General features: G+C 36.5%; 1 protein-coding gene across 1 annotated transcript; it reads right to left on the minus strand.

Annotated features, from left to right (window-relative positions):
• Positions 1-1,861: 1,861 nt before the first annotated feature.
• Positions 1,862-4,595, minus strand: LOC131675093 (uncharacterized). The gene is made up of 9 exons (XM_058953939.1): positions 4,303-4,595; positions 3,874-4,166; positions 3,687-3,793; positions 3,401-3,523; positions 3,035-3,271; positions 2,793-2,904; positions 2,668-2,724; positions 2,338-2,596; positions 1,862-1,959 (listed from the first exon to the last, which is right to left on the minus strand). The coding sequence occupies exons 1-9, from the start codon at positions 4,448-4,450 to the stop codon at positions 1,862-1,864; spliced, it is 1,434 nt and encodes a 477-aa protein (XP_058809922.1). The 5' UTR covers positions 4,451-4,595.
• Positions 4,596-15,561: the final 10,966 nt, after the last annotated feature.

Below are 15,561 nucleotides of genomic sequence, written 5' to 3' on the forward strand. Positions count from 1 at the left end.
TTTGTCAAAAATTGTACCTAATTACCTAACTTCTACAGCTATCGATCTTATGCACTGCGCATTCGAGGGAATAATAAAACGACTCGTTCAACTATGGTTTGATGAAAAGTTTATTGGCGAAAAATTTTCATTTAATAATTTAGTGGAAGTTGTCGATTTTAGACTATGCTCAATCAAACCACCTTGCTCTGTAACAAGACGACCAAGACCGATAAAAACGCATAGTTGTCATTTTAAAGCCTCTGAATTGAAAAATTTTGCTTTATATTATTCAGTACCAGTTTTACACGGTATATTACCTGCAGACTATTTGAATCATTATATGTATTTATTATTGGGACTTCACTTATTATTACAAAGCAAAATTACAAACTCTATGATAGATATAGCAGATAAATGTTTTGAAAAGTTTATAGAAACATTCGAAGTATTTTATGAATTAAAATTTATGAGTTGTAACATACACTTACTAAGACACTTATCTTTAATGACTCGTCGTTTTGGCCCTCTTTTTACTACCTCATGCTTTCCACTTGAAGACTTGAACGGAAAATTGAAAGCGATGGTACGCGGGAGTAAATCTCCGCACTTGCAAATTATTTCTAATCTAAGTATTTATATGTCAGTTTACACTTACAAAGATAAATGGTTAGAAGGAAACAAAAAAGCTCTTGAACTTTGCAACAAAATTTTATCGCCCACAAGAAAATTTAAATCCATAAAAATTGAAAAAAGCATTTCAATAGTTGGTCATTTGATAAAACAACCACTTGCATACATGCATGAAATTTTAGTAAATAACAATTGGGTTGATAAAAATGTCTTTGTATTTTCAAAATTATATAAAAACGAGATCTTGTATACGTCAGAAGAAATTCAAAGTAACAACAAATCCGAGTCGTTTTATGTTCAGTATAATTACGATGGTTCAGATAAATTTAGTATTATTCAAAACTTTGTGCGCGTTACAAATTGTAAATGTAAAAAGTTGTGTAAGTGTCGTGGAGAAAATTACGCAATCATTAAAGAACTTGTAGTTGAAAATCCATTTTCTGTTGATGTGCTAGGTGGTACTTTATCATTAATACATAAATGTGTTGCTAAGTGTGAAAATTACAAAATTATTGAAATCAAAACTTTGAAAAATGTTTGTTATCATATAAGGGTGGAAAATACAAACACAGATTACATCGTAGAACCAGTAAATAACGTTGAGAAGGAATGATTAGTAATATAAGTAAGCGATTTATATCTTAAATCAATTTTAACTTAATAATAACTTAATAATAACTTTGCATTTGTGTATAACTTCCCGCGTAAAAAAAGAAACTATTAGTCATACATTGCGCATATATTGGCAAAAACTATTGTGATTTTATTGCGGATATATTGGCGACTGCTATTGGAATACACTTGCCAATAGCTGTCTTGGGTGCTACCAGCAATATGTTGCCAATAGTTGCAAAATGAGCCTAGTTTTTAGCAACTATTGGCAATATGTTGTCAACGTTGATTTTTCTCATATTTCCCCCATACTTTGTCAATATGTTGGCAATTGTTGCAAAAAAAAATTCTCCGCAATGGCTTGCTAATGTTGACAATAAAAACTAAATTTCCTTTTCTCCGTGTAAATTAAATTTGTACATCATTATTTTTTTTAAATAGATTTTATTTCTTCATAAATTAATAATAATCTTTAAGAATATAATACTAAACATTTTTAAAAAGATTGTATGATAATGTAATATTTATTGTTTATGAGTGAAATTCGAATTTATTAAAATGAGCTGTTTCAAAGATTCAGTATGACTGGAGGAACATTCAACTTCTGACTTAAACTCGATAACGAATGAAGGTCAATTTATTTTTTGGGGTGACGAATCGAATCGCACATCAAATTCACTACTGTCGTGAATGCTGCTGGACTAAGACCTTTCTCGCACTTTTTATTCACGTAGTCTGAAATATTAAAAAAAATAATTAGTAAATGAGGAAAAATAACGTGTGCTTGAAAATATTTTTAGCAAGCATGAATTCTGTAGCTTACCGGCAAACAGCCTAACTCTTTATTCGGAACTTCGAGTTATGTGTTTTTAAAGTCTTAATAATATACGTAAAAACGGCTAGTCAATTTTCGAATTTGTTGTAGAGCAAAAATAACCTGTCCTTAGAACCGTTTAGACTAACTCTTCGCAAGAAAATAGATGAATTTACGTACCCTCTTTGAATTGAAAAAAAAAACAGCTCGAAATTACGAAAATGGAGTTACTGTTATGCCGGGAAGTTACAGAGTTGTAAAAGAGATTAGCAATATAAAAATTACTATTTGGAATTTACATTCAACGCAGCTTGCAATATCTTCTGGAATTGGTTCATGCCTAGATGAGCGGCCTCTCGCGCACATGTTTTTCAATTTTTTAGTTCCTACGAGGAGTTTGAGCAGTCGCCGAGCCATCTCTTGTGGTTTCGATTTCCACCTGTACAGACACGTCAATTCAGACTTCTTGATCCAAACCTCTGGAAAGTCCTCACATATCAAAACTTTTTTAAGTCCCGGTCGTCTGCATTCTACAAGTATATCTTCTTCAACATTTTCCTGAAAAATTCATTTTAGTATATTTCTCTTTTCATGATGTGGTATTTATGACCTATTTAATATAATTTCACATCATCTTCGGAGTAGTCAGGTGGTTCACATCCCCAAAAATTTTGCACCTGATTTTGCTGCAAATTAATTTTGAATAAATTGTTTCGAATGTAGTTTGAAAATATACTTAAGAAAAATAAATTACCCCCGGAAAGACTTCGAGTTCGCCAGCAGTCCTTTCTTGTATTTTTTTCCGCGCATGCTCATCACGATTTCGAACCTTAAAGTGTATATAATTAAGTGCTGAATAAGCTGAACTGATTCAATAAAGTTATTTATTCAACGAATATAATTAAATTTCCGGATGAAAAAATTTTTAAATAAAATGTAAGCTGAAGAAATTGTATATCATCTATTGGTTTCAACAATACTTGCCGTAGTTTCTACTGTTCTCTTCTTTTGCTGTAGACCAAAGTCTTGTCTTTTTCCGATAGGTTCTTGATTTTCTGTATCGCTATCGGTTCCGTTATCGTTGCCGCAAAATCCAGAAGTGCCTGCAGTATTAGCCGATGTTTTGCTGCTGTTTTTTTGTGATGTCTCCGCGTTATTTTCATAGCCAAATGTAGGACGAATTGGTGTCTTGTTGCTATTTTTCTTCTTGGATTGACTAGTTTCTGTTCTTTTCTAATAGTACAAAAAAGGACTATTCTTTAGTATTTTTTTTTACTGAAAGCTCAATAAAATTCGATTTGCTCCAACTGGAAGTTAGTTGGAGCAAGCATAGAAAATAATTAATTAAAAATTTTAATATACCGTTCGACGAATTTCCAGGGCATCCCACTCGAACTTGCTGTCTCTGCGCTTCTTCCTGATTCTTTTTCTTGTCGGTTCCACCTCCTCCGGAACCGCAGTTTCATTAGAACTCCGGTACATTTCCTACAAAAATGAATGAAGATTAGTCACGTACATTTCGCGGAAATATAACTGCGCCTCGAAGATTTTGTAATAGAACGTATCTTTTATAAATAATTCGACTATTTTCCATTTTCCAGAACGTATCTTTTATCGAAAAAATAATTAAAGTACGTATTCAATTTACTTGATCATGAAACTTATCGTCGTCTTTACAAGTTTTCGTTTTGGAGCTCTTCTCGTCATCAATGTCGTCAGAATCTTTTTCAATCGCCTCGGATCGTTGTCTAGATCCTGCAACATATCGACAGTTTATATCATAAACTTTTGTATCGTGAAAATATTCGAATTTCAGATAGAGCTTTTTTATTTACGATTACTTGTTGATCCAAATCGATTTTGCAGCTTTCCTGGTTCTTATTACTCTCCGAATCAGAGCTTGAAGTACCACCTGAGTTTCCAAAACCGTCATCGAAGATGGAATCGCTATCCAACAAAGCTTTGTTTTTTGTATTATTTTTAGCTTCTCTCTCTTTTTTAGCAAGCTTTTCTTGCTTTTTCAATATAGCTTTTTCTGCGTGGGCCATTTGTTTGTATGTATTTTTATTTTTCACCATCACTTCACCATCAGTAGTGATAGGTAACATATTTAAGTACTTCTCGTCATCTGGAAAACAATTAATTACAAAATCATGGTAAGCAAAACTCTATATAATTATATTTTTAAGTACTTAAAATAAAGTGTCACAATTTAATGGATTTGATAGGGTATAAATTTCAAATCAGTAAAAATCTTTACTAACCACTTTTTCTCACAATTTTCGCATTGTATAATCGGCCATCATCAAAGCGTGCCATCGTCTCTTCGCCCTCGTCTTTATCAGGCTCCAATTTATCGATGCCAATCACACTCTTGGTTTTGTAACCAGTCCACACGATTAACGCGTACATTTTGCCGATAGAATATCTTTTTTTGTTAAAAGAGATAAGGAATTACATTTAAAAAATGCACGAAACGCCACTAATTTGTCTTGGCAACTAATGACATCTGATATTAGCTGCGCAACACAGTCGAAAATCGAATATAAAAATTGTTGTTATTGAACAGTAACCTAAAATGTTGTAAGAATTATGCTTAAAATCAACTTAAATGGTGCTTTCGAATATCATTGACAATGCCGAAACAAAGATATTCTTTTGAACAATACCATCCCCGAGTACAATATCGCTTGGAATATTTATTGAAAAATGATGTCGATAACACAGTAACTGAAAGTACACTCACAGGCGAAAATACAATACATCAAGTAACCCGTAAAATTTTCTACTGCCCTCAACGATATGAATAATAAGAATAATTAATAATCCTGTATTATATTATTTATAAGCTTGAAAACCGAGATGGTATTGAAAGTTCCAATTCAAATCAATATTTTGATTGCTACGACATGGATATTGACGTGAATGTACTTCAAAAAAGCTGGCCGAATTTCAATTACGGTATGTATGTACATGTGCTTGTTTGCATATTCCATTTTACGTAGAAAAAGCAAGCATTAATCGATAGTCGCTCGAAGGTACAACAAATTTCATCGTAAGTTTGACTTCGGAAGACTAACATAATTGCATGTTGTTTTACGCGTGCGCAAAGCAAGCATTCGCAATGCTTTTTTTATACAAGTGTTATTAGAGTAAGGATTGTTTAATTATGTGTTTGAGAAGTAAAAATAGAGCCTTTTTTTTAATATAGATTATATTACACCATTTTTCATGTTTTAATACAGATAACTACGATAGCGACGATGGCGACGATGGCGACGATTTCAGCGACACAAACAGCGTTTCGAGCAACGACGAGACTGAAGAGAAAAATCAAGAAGGATGCGATCGGGATGAAAAATTGTTCCCAGGATCACCCATTACTGTATTAGCATTCTTAATATGCGTAGCTACTCTCAAATTACGTCATGGTTTGACCAAAGTTTGCATTTCTGACATTTTGAAATTAATTGCATTGTGCTGCGTTATACTACACAAATGCCCCACTACTTATTACAAATTTGAAAAATTTTTCACTGATCAACAAACACATTTTATAAAGCACCATTATTGTAAAAAATGTCAAGCTCCTTTTAATAACACCGATCATAATATTGATAACGACGAATCCATCGAAAATGACGAGGTTAATGACGTGGGTGAATATTGTGATTGTTATGATCCTAACGAACAAAGTTATTTCTTGGAAATTCCATTGCTCCCGCAGTTAGAAAATTTATACCAACGTCAAGATTTTTATTATAGCATAAAAAATAATTCGGCTCGTATGAACAATGACGGTTATCAGGATATTTACAATGGTGAAATATATAAACAACACAATCAGCCAAACGGTATTTTATCTGATAAAAACAATATATCTTTTCTATGGTACACCGATGGAGTTAAAATTTTTAACTCATCTAAATACAACATATGGGGTTTTTTTTTTAATTATTTTAGAACTACCATTAAATATGAGGTATCTTATAAAAAATGTTTTATTAATTGCTTTATGGTTCGGAGACAAAAAACCTAACCCGAATTTGTTTTTAAAGCCAGTAAAAGAACCTCTAGAAAAGCTCTATAAAGGTATTCAGGTTTACGTTCGGGATCTAGCAAAGTATATTACTATTCGAGGATTAATATGTTGTGGTACCGCAGATTTACCTGCAAAAGCTCTTTTCCTTTGCATGAATCAGTACAACGGCAGGTTTGGGTGCATGACATGTTTAGAACCAGGCCAAACGGTACAAAATACTCGTGTTTATCCATACAGAAATGAATTGCAACTTAGAACCGATAAAGAAACACTCAAAAACGTAAAACGAGCTGTGGAATCAGGAATGCCTGTTTGCGGTGTAAAAGGCCCATCTATCTTGTGTAAAGTTTGCAAAAATTACATAACATCTACTGGTATCGATATATTTCACTGTGCTTTTGAAGATATTGCGAAAAGGATCACTCAATTACATTTTGACGCAAAATTTGCTGGCCAGAAATTTTCGCTCTAGAATTTCGTTGAAGTAGCGGATTATAGATTATGCTCAATTAAACCTCCTTGTTCTGTCGCTCGTCGACCCAGACCGATAAAAACCCATTTAAGCTACTGGAAAGCATCAGAGTTATTAAATTGGTCGATTTATTATTTTATACCAGTAATGCATGGTATAATGCCAGATGATTACTTAAATTACTATATGCTTTTCTGGCTGGGGCTTCATTTGTTGTGTCAGAAGAAAGTCACAAACGAAATGATAGATCTAGCAGGAAAGTGTTTTGATAAGTATATTAAACAATTTCCAAATTTTTACGACTTGAAATTTATGACATGTAACTTACATCTATTGATACATTTGCCTTTAATGGTCCGTCGATTTGGGCCCCTTTTTACAACTTCATGCTTTCCGCTAGAAGATTTAAATGGGAAATTGAAAGCAATGGTTCGTAGTAGTAATTCACCCCACTTACAAATCGTCTCCAATTTAAGCCTTTACATGGCTGTGTATACTTTTAGAAATTATTGGCTAAATGATAACGAGAGAGCTCAGAAATTCTGTGATAATGTTTTATCACCTATAAGAAAGCTTAAACTAACAAAAATTGGGAATAAAATATTTTTAGTCGGTACATTACTAAAAGCCATACCGAACTATGTAAATAGAATAATCGTAGAAATGAATTGGTCTGAAAAAAATATATTTGTATTTTCAAAAGCGTACAAGAACGATGTTTTATATACGTCAGAAGAGAGTCAAAAGAAAACAAAAACCGACTCGTCATATGTTAAATACGAATTTAATAATTACTACAGATTTGGTATTGTACAAAATTTTATGCGGATCACAAGCTGTACTTGTAAAAAAATATGTGATTGCAATGGTGAACATTTTGCAATTATAAAAAATCTCGACGTTGAAAACCCATTTTCAGTAGACCTACCGAAAGGTACGCTTTCAGGCTTGCACAAAACTATTCGAGTTTCGTCACGTTTAAAAGTTATTGATATTGAAAGATTGAAATGTGTTTGTTACCACGTCGGAATTGAACATGAGAATTGTGACTACATTATAGAGCCAGTTAACGTTCTTGAGAACGTATAGGTATTTTGTCTGATTCACGCGTAACTCTGCAGAATAATAAAAAATTGTAAAAAGTTGGAATACAAATAAAATATATTTTGTTAAAAAACAAATGTTGTAAAAATATAATTGAATACGAAGAAGAATAAATTCAGTTTATATTGCTAAGATATTGTCAAGCCATTACGGAAAATTTTTCTTTGCAACAATTGCCAACATATTGGCAAAGTATGGAGGAAATATGGGAAAAATCAACGTTGACAACATATTGCCAATAGTTGCTAAAAACCGGGCTCATTTTGCAACTATTGGTAACATATTGCTGGTAGCACCCAAGACAGCTATTGGCAAGTGTATCCCAATAGCAGTCGCCAATATATCCGCAATAAAATCACAATAGTTTTTGCCAATATATGCGCAATGTATGACCAATAGTTTCTTTTTTTACGCGGGTTAATAATACAACTGTAATGGACATTCACACATTTTCGGTAGCGAATAATTGTAAACAATGTTGACTTGTACATTAACGTAAAATTGTGTTGCTTGCTGAAAATAAAGTACAATACTCTTATTTGGTTATTTATACATTTATATATATAAGAGATGAATAAAAAATATGTTGAAAAAGCATTGGCAAAAGCTCAGCAACGTTCTATTGCGAATTTATTGGGATAGTATTGGCCATATATTGCCCACGTATTAGAAAATTATTGCAGAGGATTGTTTGAAAGTATTGCCAACATATTGCCAAACTATTGGAAAAACTAATTAAAAAATACCTATTGCCAATATATTGCCAATGGTTTCTAAAATTGCGGCTCACTTAGCAAGTATTGGCAATATTTTGCTAATCGACCTCAAGATAAATATTGCCAATAGCCTTGCAATATATATTGGCAGTATATTGCCAATATATCTCTAATACTTTTTGCCAATATTTCCGCAATATATTGGCAATATTTTCGATTTTTACGCGGGTAGTCAGGACTTGGAGGGGGCTGCAACGGTAGTCGATTCAATTAATCGATCTGTTCGCGATTTTTGCACTTGCGATGTTAGTTCGAACGAATAAGAGAGAGAGAGGGGGCACGCAAGAGTTTGAATATTCAGTTAAGCCTCAGCTGCTTTCGCGAGAGTATCGCCGTGATTAGTTTTGCACTGTGTTTCGCCGTTATTTTTATAAATCAAAAGTTTTCCTGGGACTGTTAAATACGTGCGAGTGCAGATACAGAGCATCACAGCAGCAGCATCTAAGGCAGCAACAAGCAACAGCAGAATTTGGGAGCGAGGCAGCGCAGCTGATATTCGAGGAGCATCGACCGTTGATTCTCAACAACAATTACGGCTGATCACCGTATAATTGCACCGCAGGGGTAGGTGCACCTCCCTATATTATTGCGCGGCAAAATACTTTCAAGAGCAGGATACTTAAGTTTCATTAGATAGTATTTTTCGAACAATTTTGAGTCTCTTTTTTTTTGAGTTATTACGGGGAAAACCAAACGATTATATTTAACCTTGCAACTAATTTGTCTAGACATAATTAAATGCAGAACTAGTAAATTGTACAAGTGACATTATGCATTTAATTAATAGTTTATAAAATGATTGTTATTGTTACGTAATAGTCGATAAATTATTGATGGTACCTCGAATTAAAAAAAAATTATCAAAATCAGTGCAGTAGAAACATAATTTTATCAAATTTTGCCGGGCGCCTCGGATTAAATTGCGCTTTCTCTTTTTTTGAGGGCGCGGGGCGACTTCCCCCACCACCACCAGCCGTCGACTTCTAGTATAGCAAATTTAAATCAACATTTCGATACAATTAAAGGAGGACTATTGAAAATGAAGCGAACTTATTAAATAATACAAAGTTTGAACAATTGAATGGCCATAGTCAGGTTCCTTAATATTAATTATTGAAGGACCTGCAATTAAAAAGAAAGAAAAACCTAACTCGGTTCCTATTTAATATAAATAATTTTTTTTTCAAAATCTTCGTCAAGAATTCAGCTTTCCGAATATTCAAACAGGAAATCGCTGTGATGAACAGGGAAGCCGCAAACCTATTTGTTTATAGTAAAAAAATGTACACTTTTTTCTACGCCGAAAATCAATAAATAAACATAAATTTTTCATAAGGCCATAAGTATTAATTAAAATTGACGTTTGCTTGAAGAGTTTAAGCTGTCTTGCAATTCTATACCTTCGGTCAAAAAAAATTATAGCCTCGTACTTTGGGCATCTTTTAATAAACTAATTACAATAAAAAGACAACTAATACGAATACAGATTCGTGGGACAAGTCATTTTTTTTAAATCGTAAGAGCTTCCTCCTAAAAGCAACACACAATAAAAAAAGTCGTTTTTGCAATACTTATTCGATATGTTAAAAAAGGCCATTTTCGAGGGTTATTTATACTTTGCACAATAACTAATGAACGAAAATGATCATGCGATGGCTCAAAATGTAGCTTTAAACATTCCCTACAACTTTTATTTACCACTTTTTGCGCTAAAATGCATACCCGAGGTTGTAGAATTAAAAAACATGTTTTGGGTATCTTTGGACCGTTGTAACAAATTACTGCGCAAGAGTCTCGAGTTGCAAACTATATAGGCTTACTATTTACGTTGTCCTCAACAGATCTAAGTTGTCAAAATCCATCATCGAATTTTTGCATGAAAATGTCTCTATTGATTATAATCGAAGAGGAACTATAAGTACACAGTGTCAACATGGTACACGGCCTATAAAGCGCAAGCTATAAAGCGCCATCTTGACCTTTTTTGTGTTGGTCAATATGCTGCTTCCATGGTGAAGGTATAAAAAAAATATAATAGTTATAAATACTTTATAATATTTTTATTTTTATTTATTTTTATATTATTTTCGGTATGGTATTATTATCTGTAAAACAAAAGAAATAAAATATATTACTCGCAAACTGCAATCTCGCAATAATGTTCTACTCGCTATTCTCGTTGTTGAAACTGTCATAAAAAATAGACAATATTATATAAAATAGATATATATAAATAAATAATCAAAACTTTCGCTCTTTGATTTATGAATTAAGGGTGTCCGTGTGAATTTGCACATTTTTATTTTTTAACTAAAGGGCCGGATGCAATAAAGGGCGGTTGGCCTTTTCGAATCAAGACTCATCGATCATCCACATTTTAAAAATAGAATAATAAATTTTACCATTAGGTTCACAATGGTAAATACAACCTTTTTAAAATTTACTATATTATTGTAAAATGTCAAGTTTCCGATAAAAAATATTAATAACTATAATAATTCAAAATACATTTTTAGTTATTTTTTTAGAATAAACTCGCTGTTACTCGATCAATTTCTACCTGATTACATCGCGTTTTTTTTTAATGCGTGTAATTATCTCGCGTACACGTTGAAACTATACAAAAATAACTGTAGAATATGGTTAATTGTTTATTTCAATGTAAGTGAACAAATTCGGGTATCATGGTTGTCGTGTATTTAACGACGAAATGTGTGCGGGGAAGTTTGAGACTTTAATAACGTTTAGCGAGACATTGGTTGGTTAACAACCAAGGAAGATTTCTGGAAATTTTCAGATCTATTCCATTAATAATCAGTGAAATATAACAATTTCACCAAAACGGCGCGCTCGCGACAATAGCCGCGCGGAGTTGCAGAAAACGAGTAGCGGCGCGGCGCCTTGCTGCGCTTAACAGTCAGATAATTAATCATTGAGAACAGTAAATGCAATATGAAAATTATACTGACTGTTATAAAATTTGATATTTCAATATTACCCAAATTATGAAATTGTGATAGAACATATTTTTTTTCATACCAACTTGCAATTTAAAACAAACGCTTAAAACAAATTACAAGTATGTATTAATAAAAAAATGTTCTATCACAATTTCGTGCTTTCAGTAATATTGTGTGGCGGGGAATTTCGGGGGTGTTGACCGCGCTCCGAGTTCTTCCGCCACAAGGCCTGTTTGGCTCTACCCTCGATTATTTAGGGCGCCAGACCGTCGGCTGATTACGGCGATCGTCGGGGGTAAGGCCAGTAGGGTTACGCGTATCCCGGTCTGCCTAACGGCGACTGCGCAGAGTGGGCAGGTGGGGGGGAATACGCGTTGTATCCTAACTTCAGGCCTTTGGTGTCCAACTCTCCTTCGATTTCTCCTTGACTAGGGTACACCGGCAGCTCAGATGATGACTCCTTAAGTCAGGTCGTGAGGACGTTCGAAATCGCGCGTATTTCACCTAACGAGTGACCCGAAAATATAGCGAATTAGTGAAACCCGTATGTAACCGCTCGCGGCTGAAAATCGCTAGCATGCAACAGAGGTAGGTTATCAAGTAAATTTTATATATAAATATAAAGATAATTAATCGCTTTATTGATGCATTAAAATTTTCTCACATACGAGGTCGGAATAAATATGGTCGGTAAAATTCTGAATTTTCATTAATCCTTAAAGTATAATTTAATCGGACGTTAATGATTTTCCGGTCGGTTTTCGGTTAATAAAGAGACAAAGTTAGCGCAAGTAACTCAGTCGCGAATTTCCCTTGTCCGATCTTACCGCTTACACTCGGTTCATAAAATGGCGGAAAGGTCAGCGCGAATACTAAATCGCAATTTTCTTTTGTAAACCGAACACTTAATTACTGGTAAACGAAAGGTCAGCGCGAATACTAAGTCGCAATTTTCTTTCGTAAAACGGACTTAATAAAATTTGACGAAAGGTCAGCGCGAATACTAAGTCGCAATTTCCTTTTTTGTAAGACCTAACGCTCAAATTCGGTTTGCGAAATGGCGGGAAGGTCGGCACAACTAATTAATCAAGACTCTTTGATTCAGTTAAACCTACATCAACGAAAGGTCAGCGCGAATACTAGGTCGCAATTTTCCTTCGTAAACGAACACTTAATAGAAGTTGACGAAAGGTCAGCGCGAATACTAAGTCGCGATTTTCTCTCGTAACCGAACACTCAATTTATATTCACGGAATGGCGGACAGGTCAGCACGATCCGGTAGGCACCGGCGTCGACGGATCCACGCGTCGCGACGACCTACGGCACTGAACTAAATAAATTAACTAATCTAACCCGCACTCCGCGATTAAATAAAATGAGTGGCACTTTGCCTACTTACAATTTTCTCCTTGCGGTATTAGCAAAAAAATTGACAAAGATATCTAAGGCGTCTAGCGCTAACAATCTGATAGCGATTAGCTGTTAGCTCCTTCCTTGCGGATATCCAGTGGCAAAATGGACGAGAATCGGCTTCTCGCGGTCAAAGATCGTTTCTCTTCTCCTCTTTCCGAGAAAAAATGTTATTATTGGTCGGTATGCTAATTCGGATATCGGTAGCGCCCTCCGAATTTTTATCATTGGTCCGTATGTAAATTAGAATAATACAGCGCCCTTCTTAACTCTCCTACTTTCGTCGTTATTTACTCTCTCGCACCCCCCACTAAGGTATCTATCATTAATTGTCGGGAAAGATCTACCCCTACTCTTATCTATTCGTCTATGCGGACGGAAATCAAATTTTATTCTAATTTGCCTATTGGTCGTGACGTCACTAGCGAATTTTGTTGGAGCGCCTCCTGGGGCGCTCCCGTGTCGGTTCTGTGGTGTTTTCCCGGGTGTTTGTGTGTGTGGTCGCTGATTTTCGTGTGTGTGGCGCTCAGGATGTCGCCGATGGTGTTCGGCAGCCCGACACAGCTGATTGCCGGCTGCCACTTCATCGGCGATTTTCTGTTCGCCCCAGGAGTGTCAGTGCCTCGTGAGTGTTCGTGTTGGTGTCTGGGAGTGTAACGGATCTACATGTGTCATCAACATGCATCTCCGTTGCATTTCCCAGTCAGGTTTTGCATTTTTCTTTTGCCGGCCGGCAACACGTGGTCGGGAGTGTATGTGAGTGAGTGTGTGCGTGCGCTCTCTTTTTCTGTGGTGCGCTCCTTTTTTTTTTGTCTGCTCTTTAGGCGTCCGTCGGATCGCGTTGGGCAAGTTTGTTTCGCCCATATCTCCGGCGTGGTCGTTCGGACATAAAAAAGAATAATTGTTCGGTATAGGGCGTGTTTAACTTTATTTTAAACGACCGGTTGCGGGGCGGCAAGGGACGGGGATGGCCTTTCTGAGGTGTTGCAAATAATGCAACACTCAGGAAAGGCCTTGTAATGTACCACATTACAATTGAAATATCAAATTTTATAACAGTCAGTATAATTTTCATATTGCATTTACTGTTCTCAATGATTAATTATCTGACTGTTAAGCGCAGCAAGGCGCCGCACCGCAACTCGTTTTTTGTAACTCCGCGCGGCTATTGTCGCGTGCGCGCCGTTTTGGTAAAATCGTTATATTTCACTGATTATTACTAAAATCGATCTGAAACTTTCCAGAAATCTTTCTTGACTGATAACCAACAAATGTCTCAGTCAGCCGATAATCGCAGCTTTTATTATTTATTATCTATGATCAATCGTTAGGCGTCAGCTACTGTCCTCGCGTTAGGAGGGCGGGTAGTGCTGCAGATCGGCTGGGTTCCGGTCGCTGTGATTTGGGCAGTTTCGTTGTCTTCCTCGTCGTACGCTGACTTCTTTGGCTACCTATAGGATGCTAGAAAGAAAGGAATGCAAAGTTCTAAATCGAACGTGCGAGAGAGAATCAAACGGGGGGGGGGGATATTAACCACACACACTCACACACACACACCCACGGCTGCGGCTCGACGGTGAGTCATTATGTCGGAGCAAAGGCTCTTGTCTCAGCAGCGGGTAATGGGAGCGGCGTCTCAGGACGCCTCGTTAACGATCCAAGGGCAGTAGAGAATTCAGTTCGACCGGTCACGTGGATTGAAGCGGCATCGAGGTATCGACGCGTCTGCTAGTTTCGCGCACTCGATCGCGATAGCTACGGGGGATACGGTAAAATCAAATGGGTAAAGTCAAAGATAACAATGGTTTAGCTAGGATTCATCTTTATTAGTAATCAGACTGTTCTCCCGGGTCAGCTCATGGTCAATTATCTCGCGTCTCTTTTCATGCCCACTCGTAATCGGCTGTTCGCGGATGTCTGCTTCGTCTAAATTTACTAAGGGCGTGAGTGGCGCACCGTGACGCGACTTCGACTCGCTTTCGTGACGATCGAGCGGAAGTTCGGTGACCTAGGCTAATCCGCGGGCAGTTTCAGGGATTGCGTGGCGGTCATATAGGGTTCTGTTGATACGCAAACATTTACGACGGCACAAAAGCATCAACGGCAATCTAATGCTATTGCGAGGAACTTGGCGATCAAGGTCAGGCGATATTTATGTTTACACAAGGGCTTAACGATCACGCAAAGGAAATTCGTGTCAATCTAAAGCGCGCGCGAGGGACTCGTCGGTCACACGAAGGTCAGATGGCAATTATTCGATGCGCGAAAAAACTCACAAAGATCGCACAAAGGAAATCGGTGGCAAACTGACGCGCGCGCGAGGCATTTGTCGGTCGCGCGAAGGTCAGACGGCACTCCCGGTAATAGGCGACGATCTAAAGCAAATTTCAATATGAGACAGGCAGACATCTAGCATACGCGTGAAATTCATCGATCGCGCGAAGGTCGGATGGCACTCCCGTTAACGCGCGAGGTCTAGGCGGTCACGTATGATAAAAGGGTGAGAAAGAAGTACTTACTTTGCGTTTATCCTGCTATCGCCCGTTCGTCTCCTGCTGCTGCTGCTTCCATGTTATGCTGCTGCTGCTGTGGCTGACTATTATGCTGCTGCTTCGGTGTGATGCTGCTGTTTTCGTGTTATACTGCTGCTGCTTCCGTGTTATGCTGATGCTGCTGCTTTATTCGGCGCTCACTTCGGTTGCTGAACGGCTACACGGTTCAGCTATCAGTCGACTACTCTGCGGCTCGGCTACTCAGC

Source organism: Phymastichus coffea, unplaced genomic scaffold (assembly GCF_024137745.1).
Source record: "Phymastichus coffea isolate CEN01 unplaced genomic scaffold, Cenicafe_Pcof_1.1 PCOF00016, whole genome shotgun sequence".
NCBI classification, from domain to species: Eukaryota; Metazoa; Arthropoda; class Insecta; order Hymenoptera; family Eulophidae; genus Phymastichus; species Phymastichus coffea.

What these genes read in the sequence shown, in the direction of transcription:
- LOC131675093 (XM_058953939.1), bottom strand. Translation starts at nt 4,450, where the DNA reads ATGTACGCGTTAATCGTGTGGACTGGTTACAAAACCAAGAGTGTGATT. An exon ending in ATTTGGATCAACAAGTAATC is followed by an intron (nt 3,794 to 3,873) that starts GTAAATAAAAAA and finishes GATATGTTGCAG; the next exon opens with GATCTAGACAACGATCCGAG. An exon ending in TATTGCAAGCTGCGTTGAAT is followed by an intron (nt 1,960 to 2,337) that starts GTAAATTCCAAA and finishes TTAATATTTCAG; the next exon opens with ACTACGTGAATAAAAAGTGC.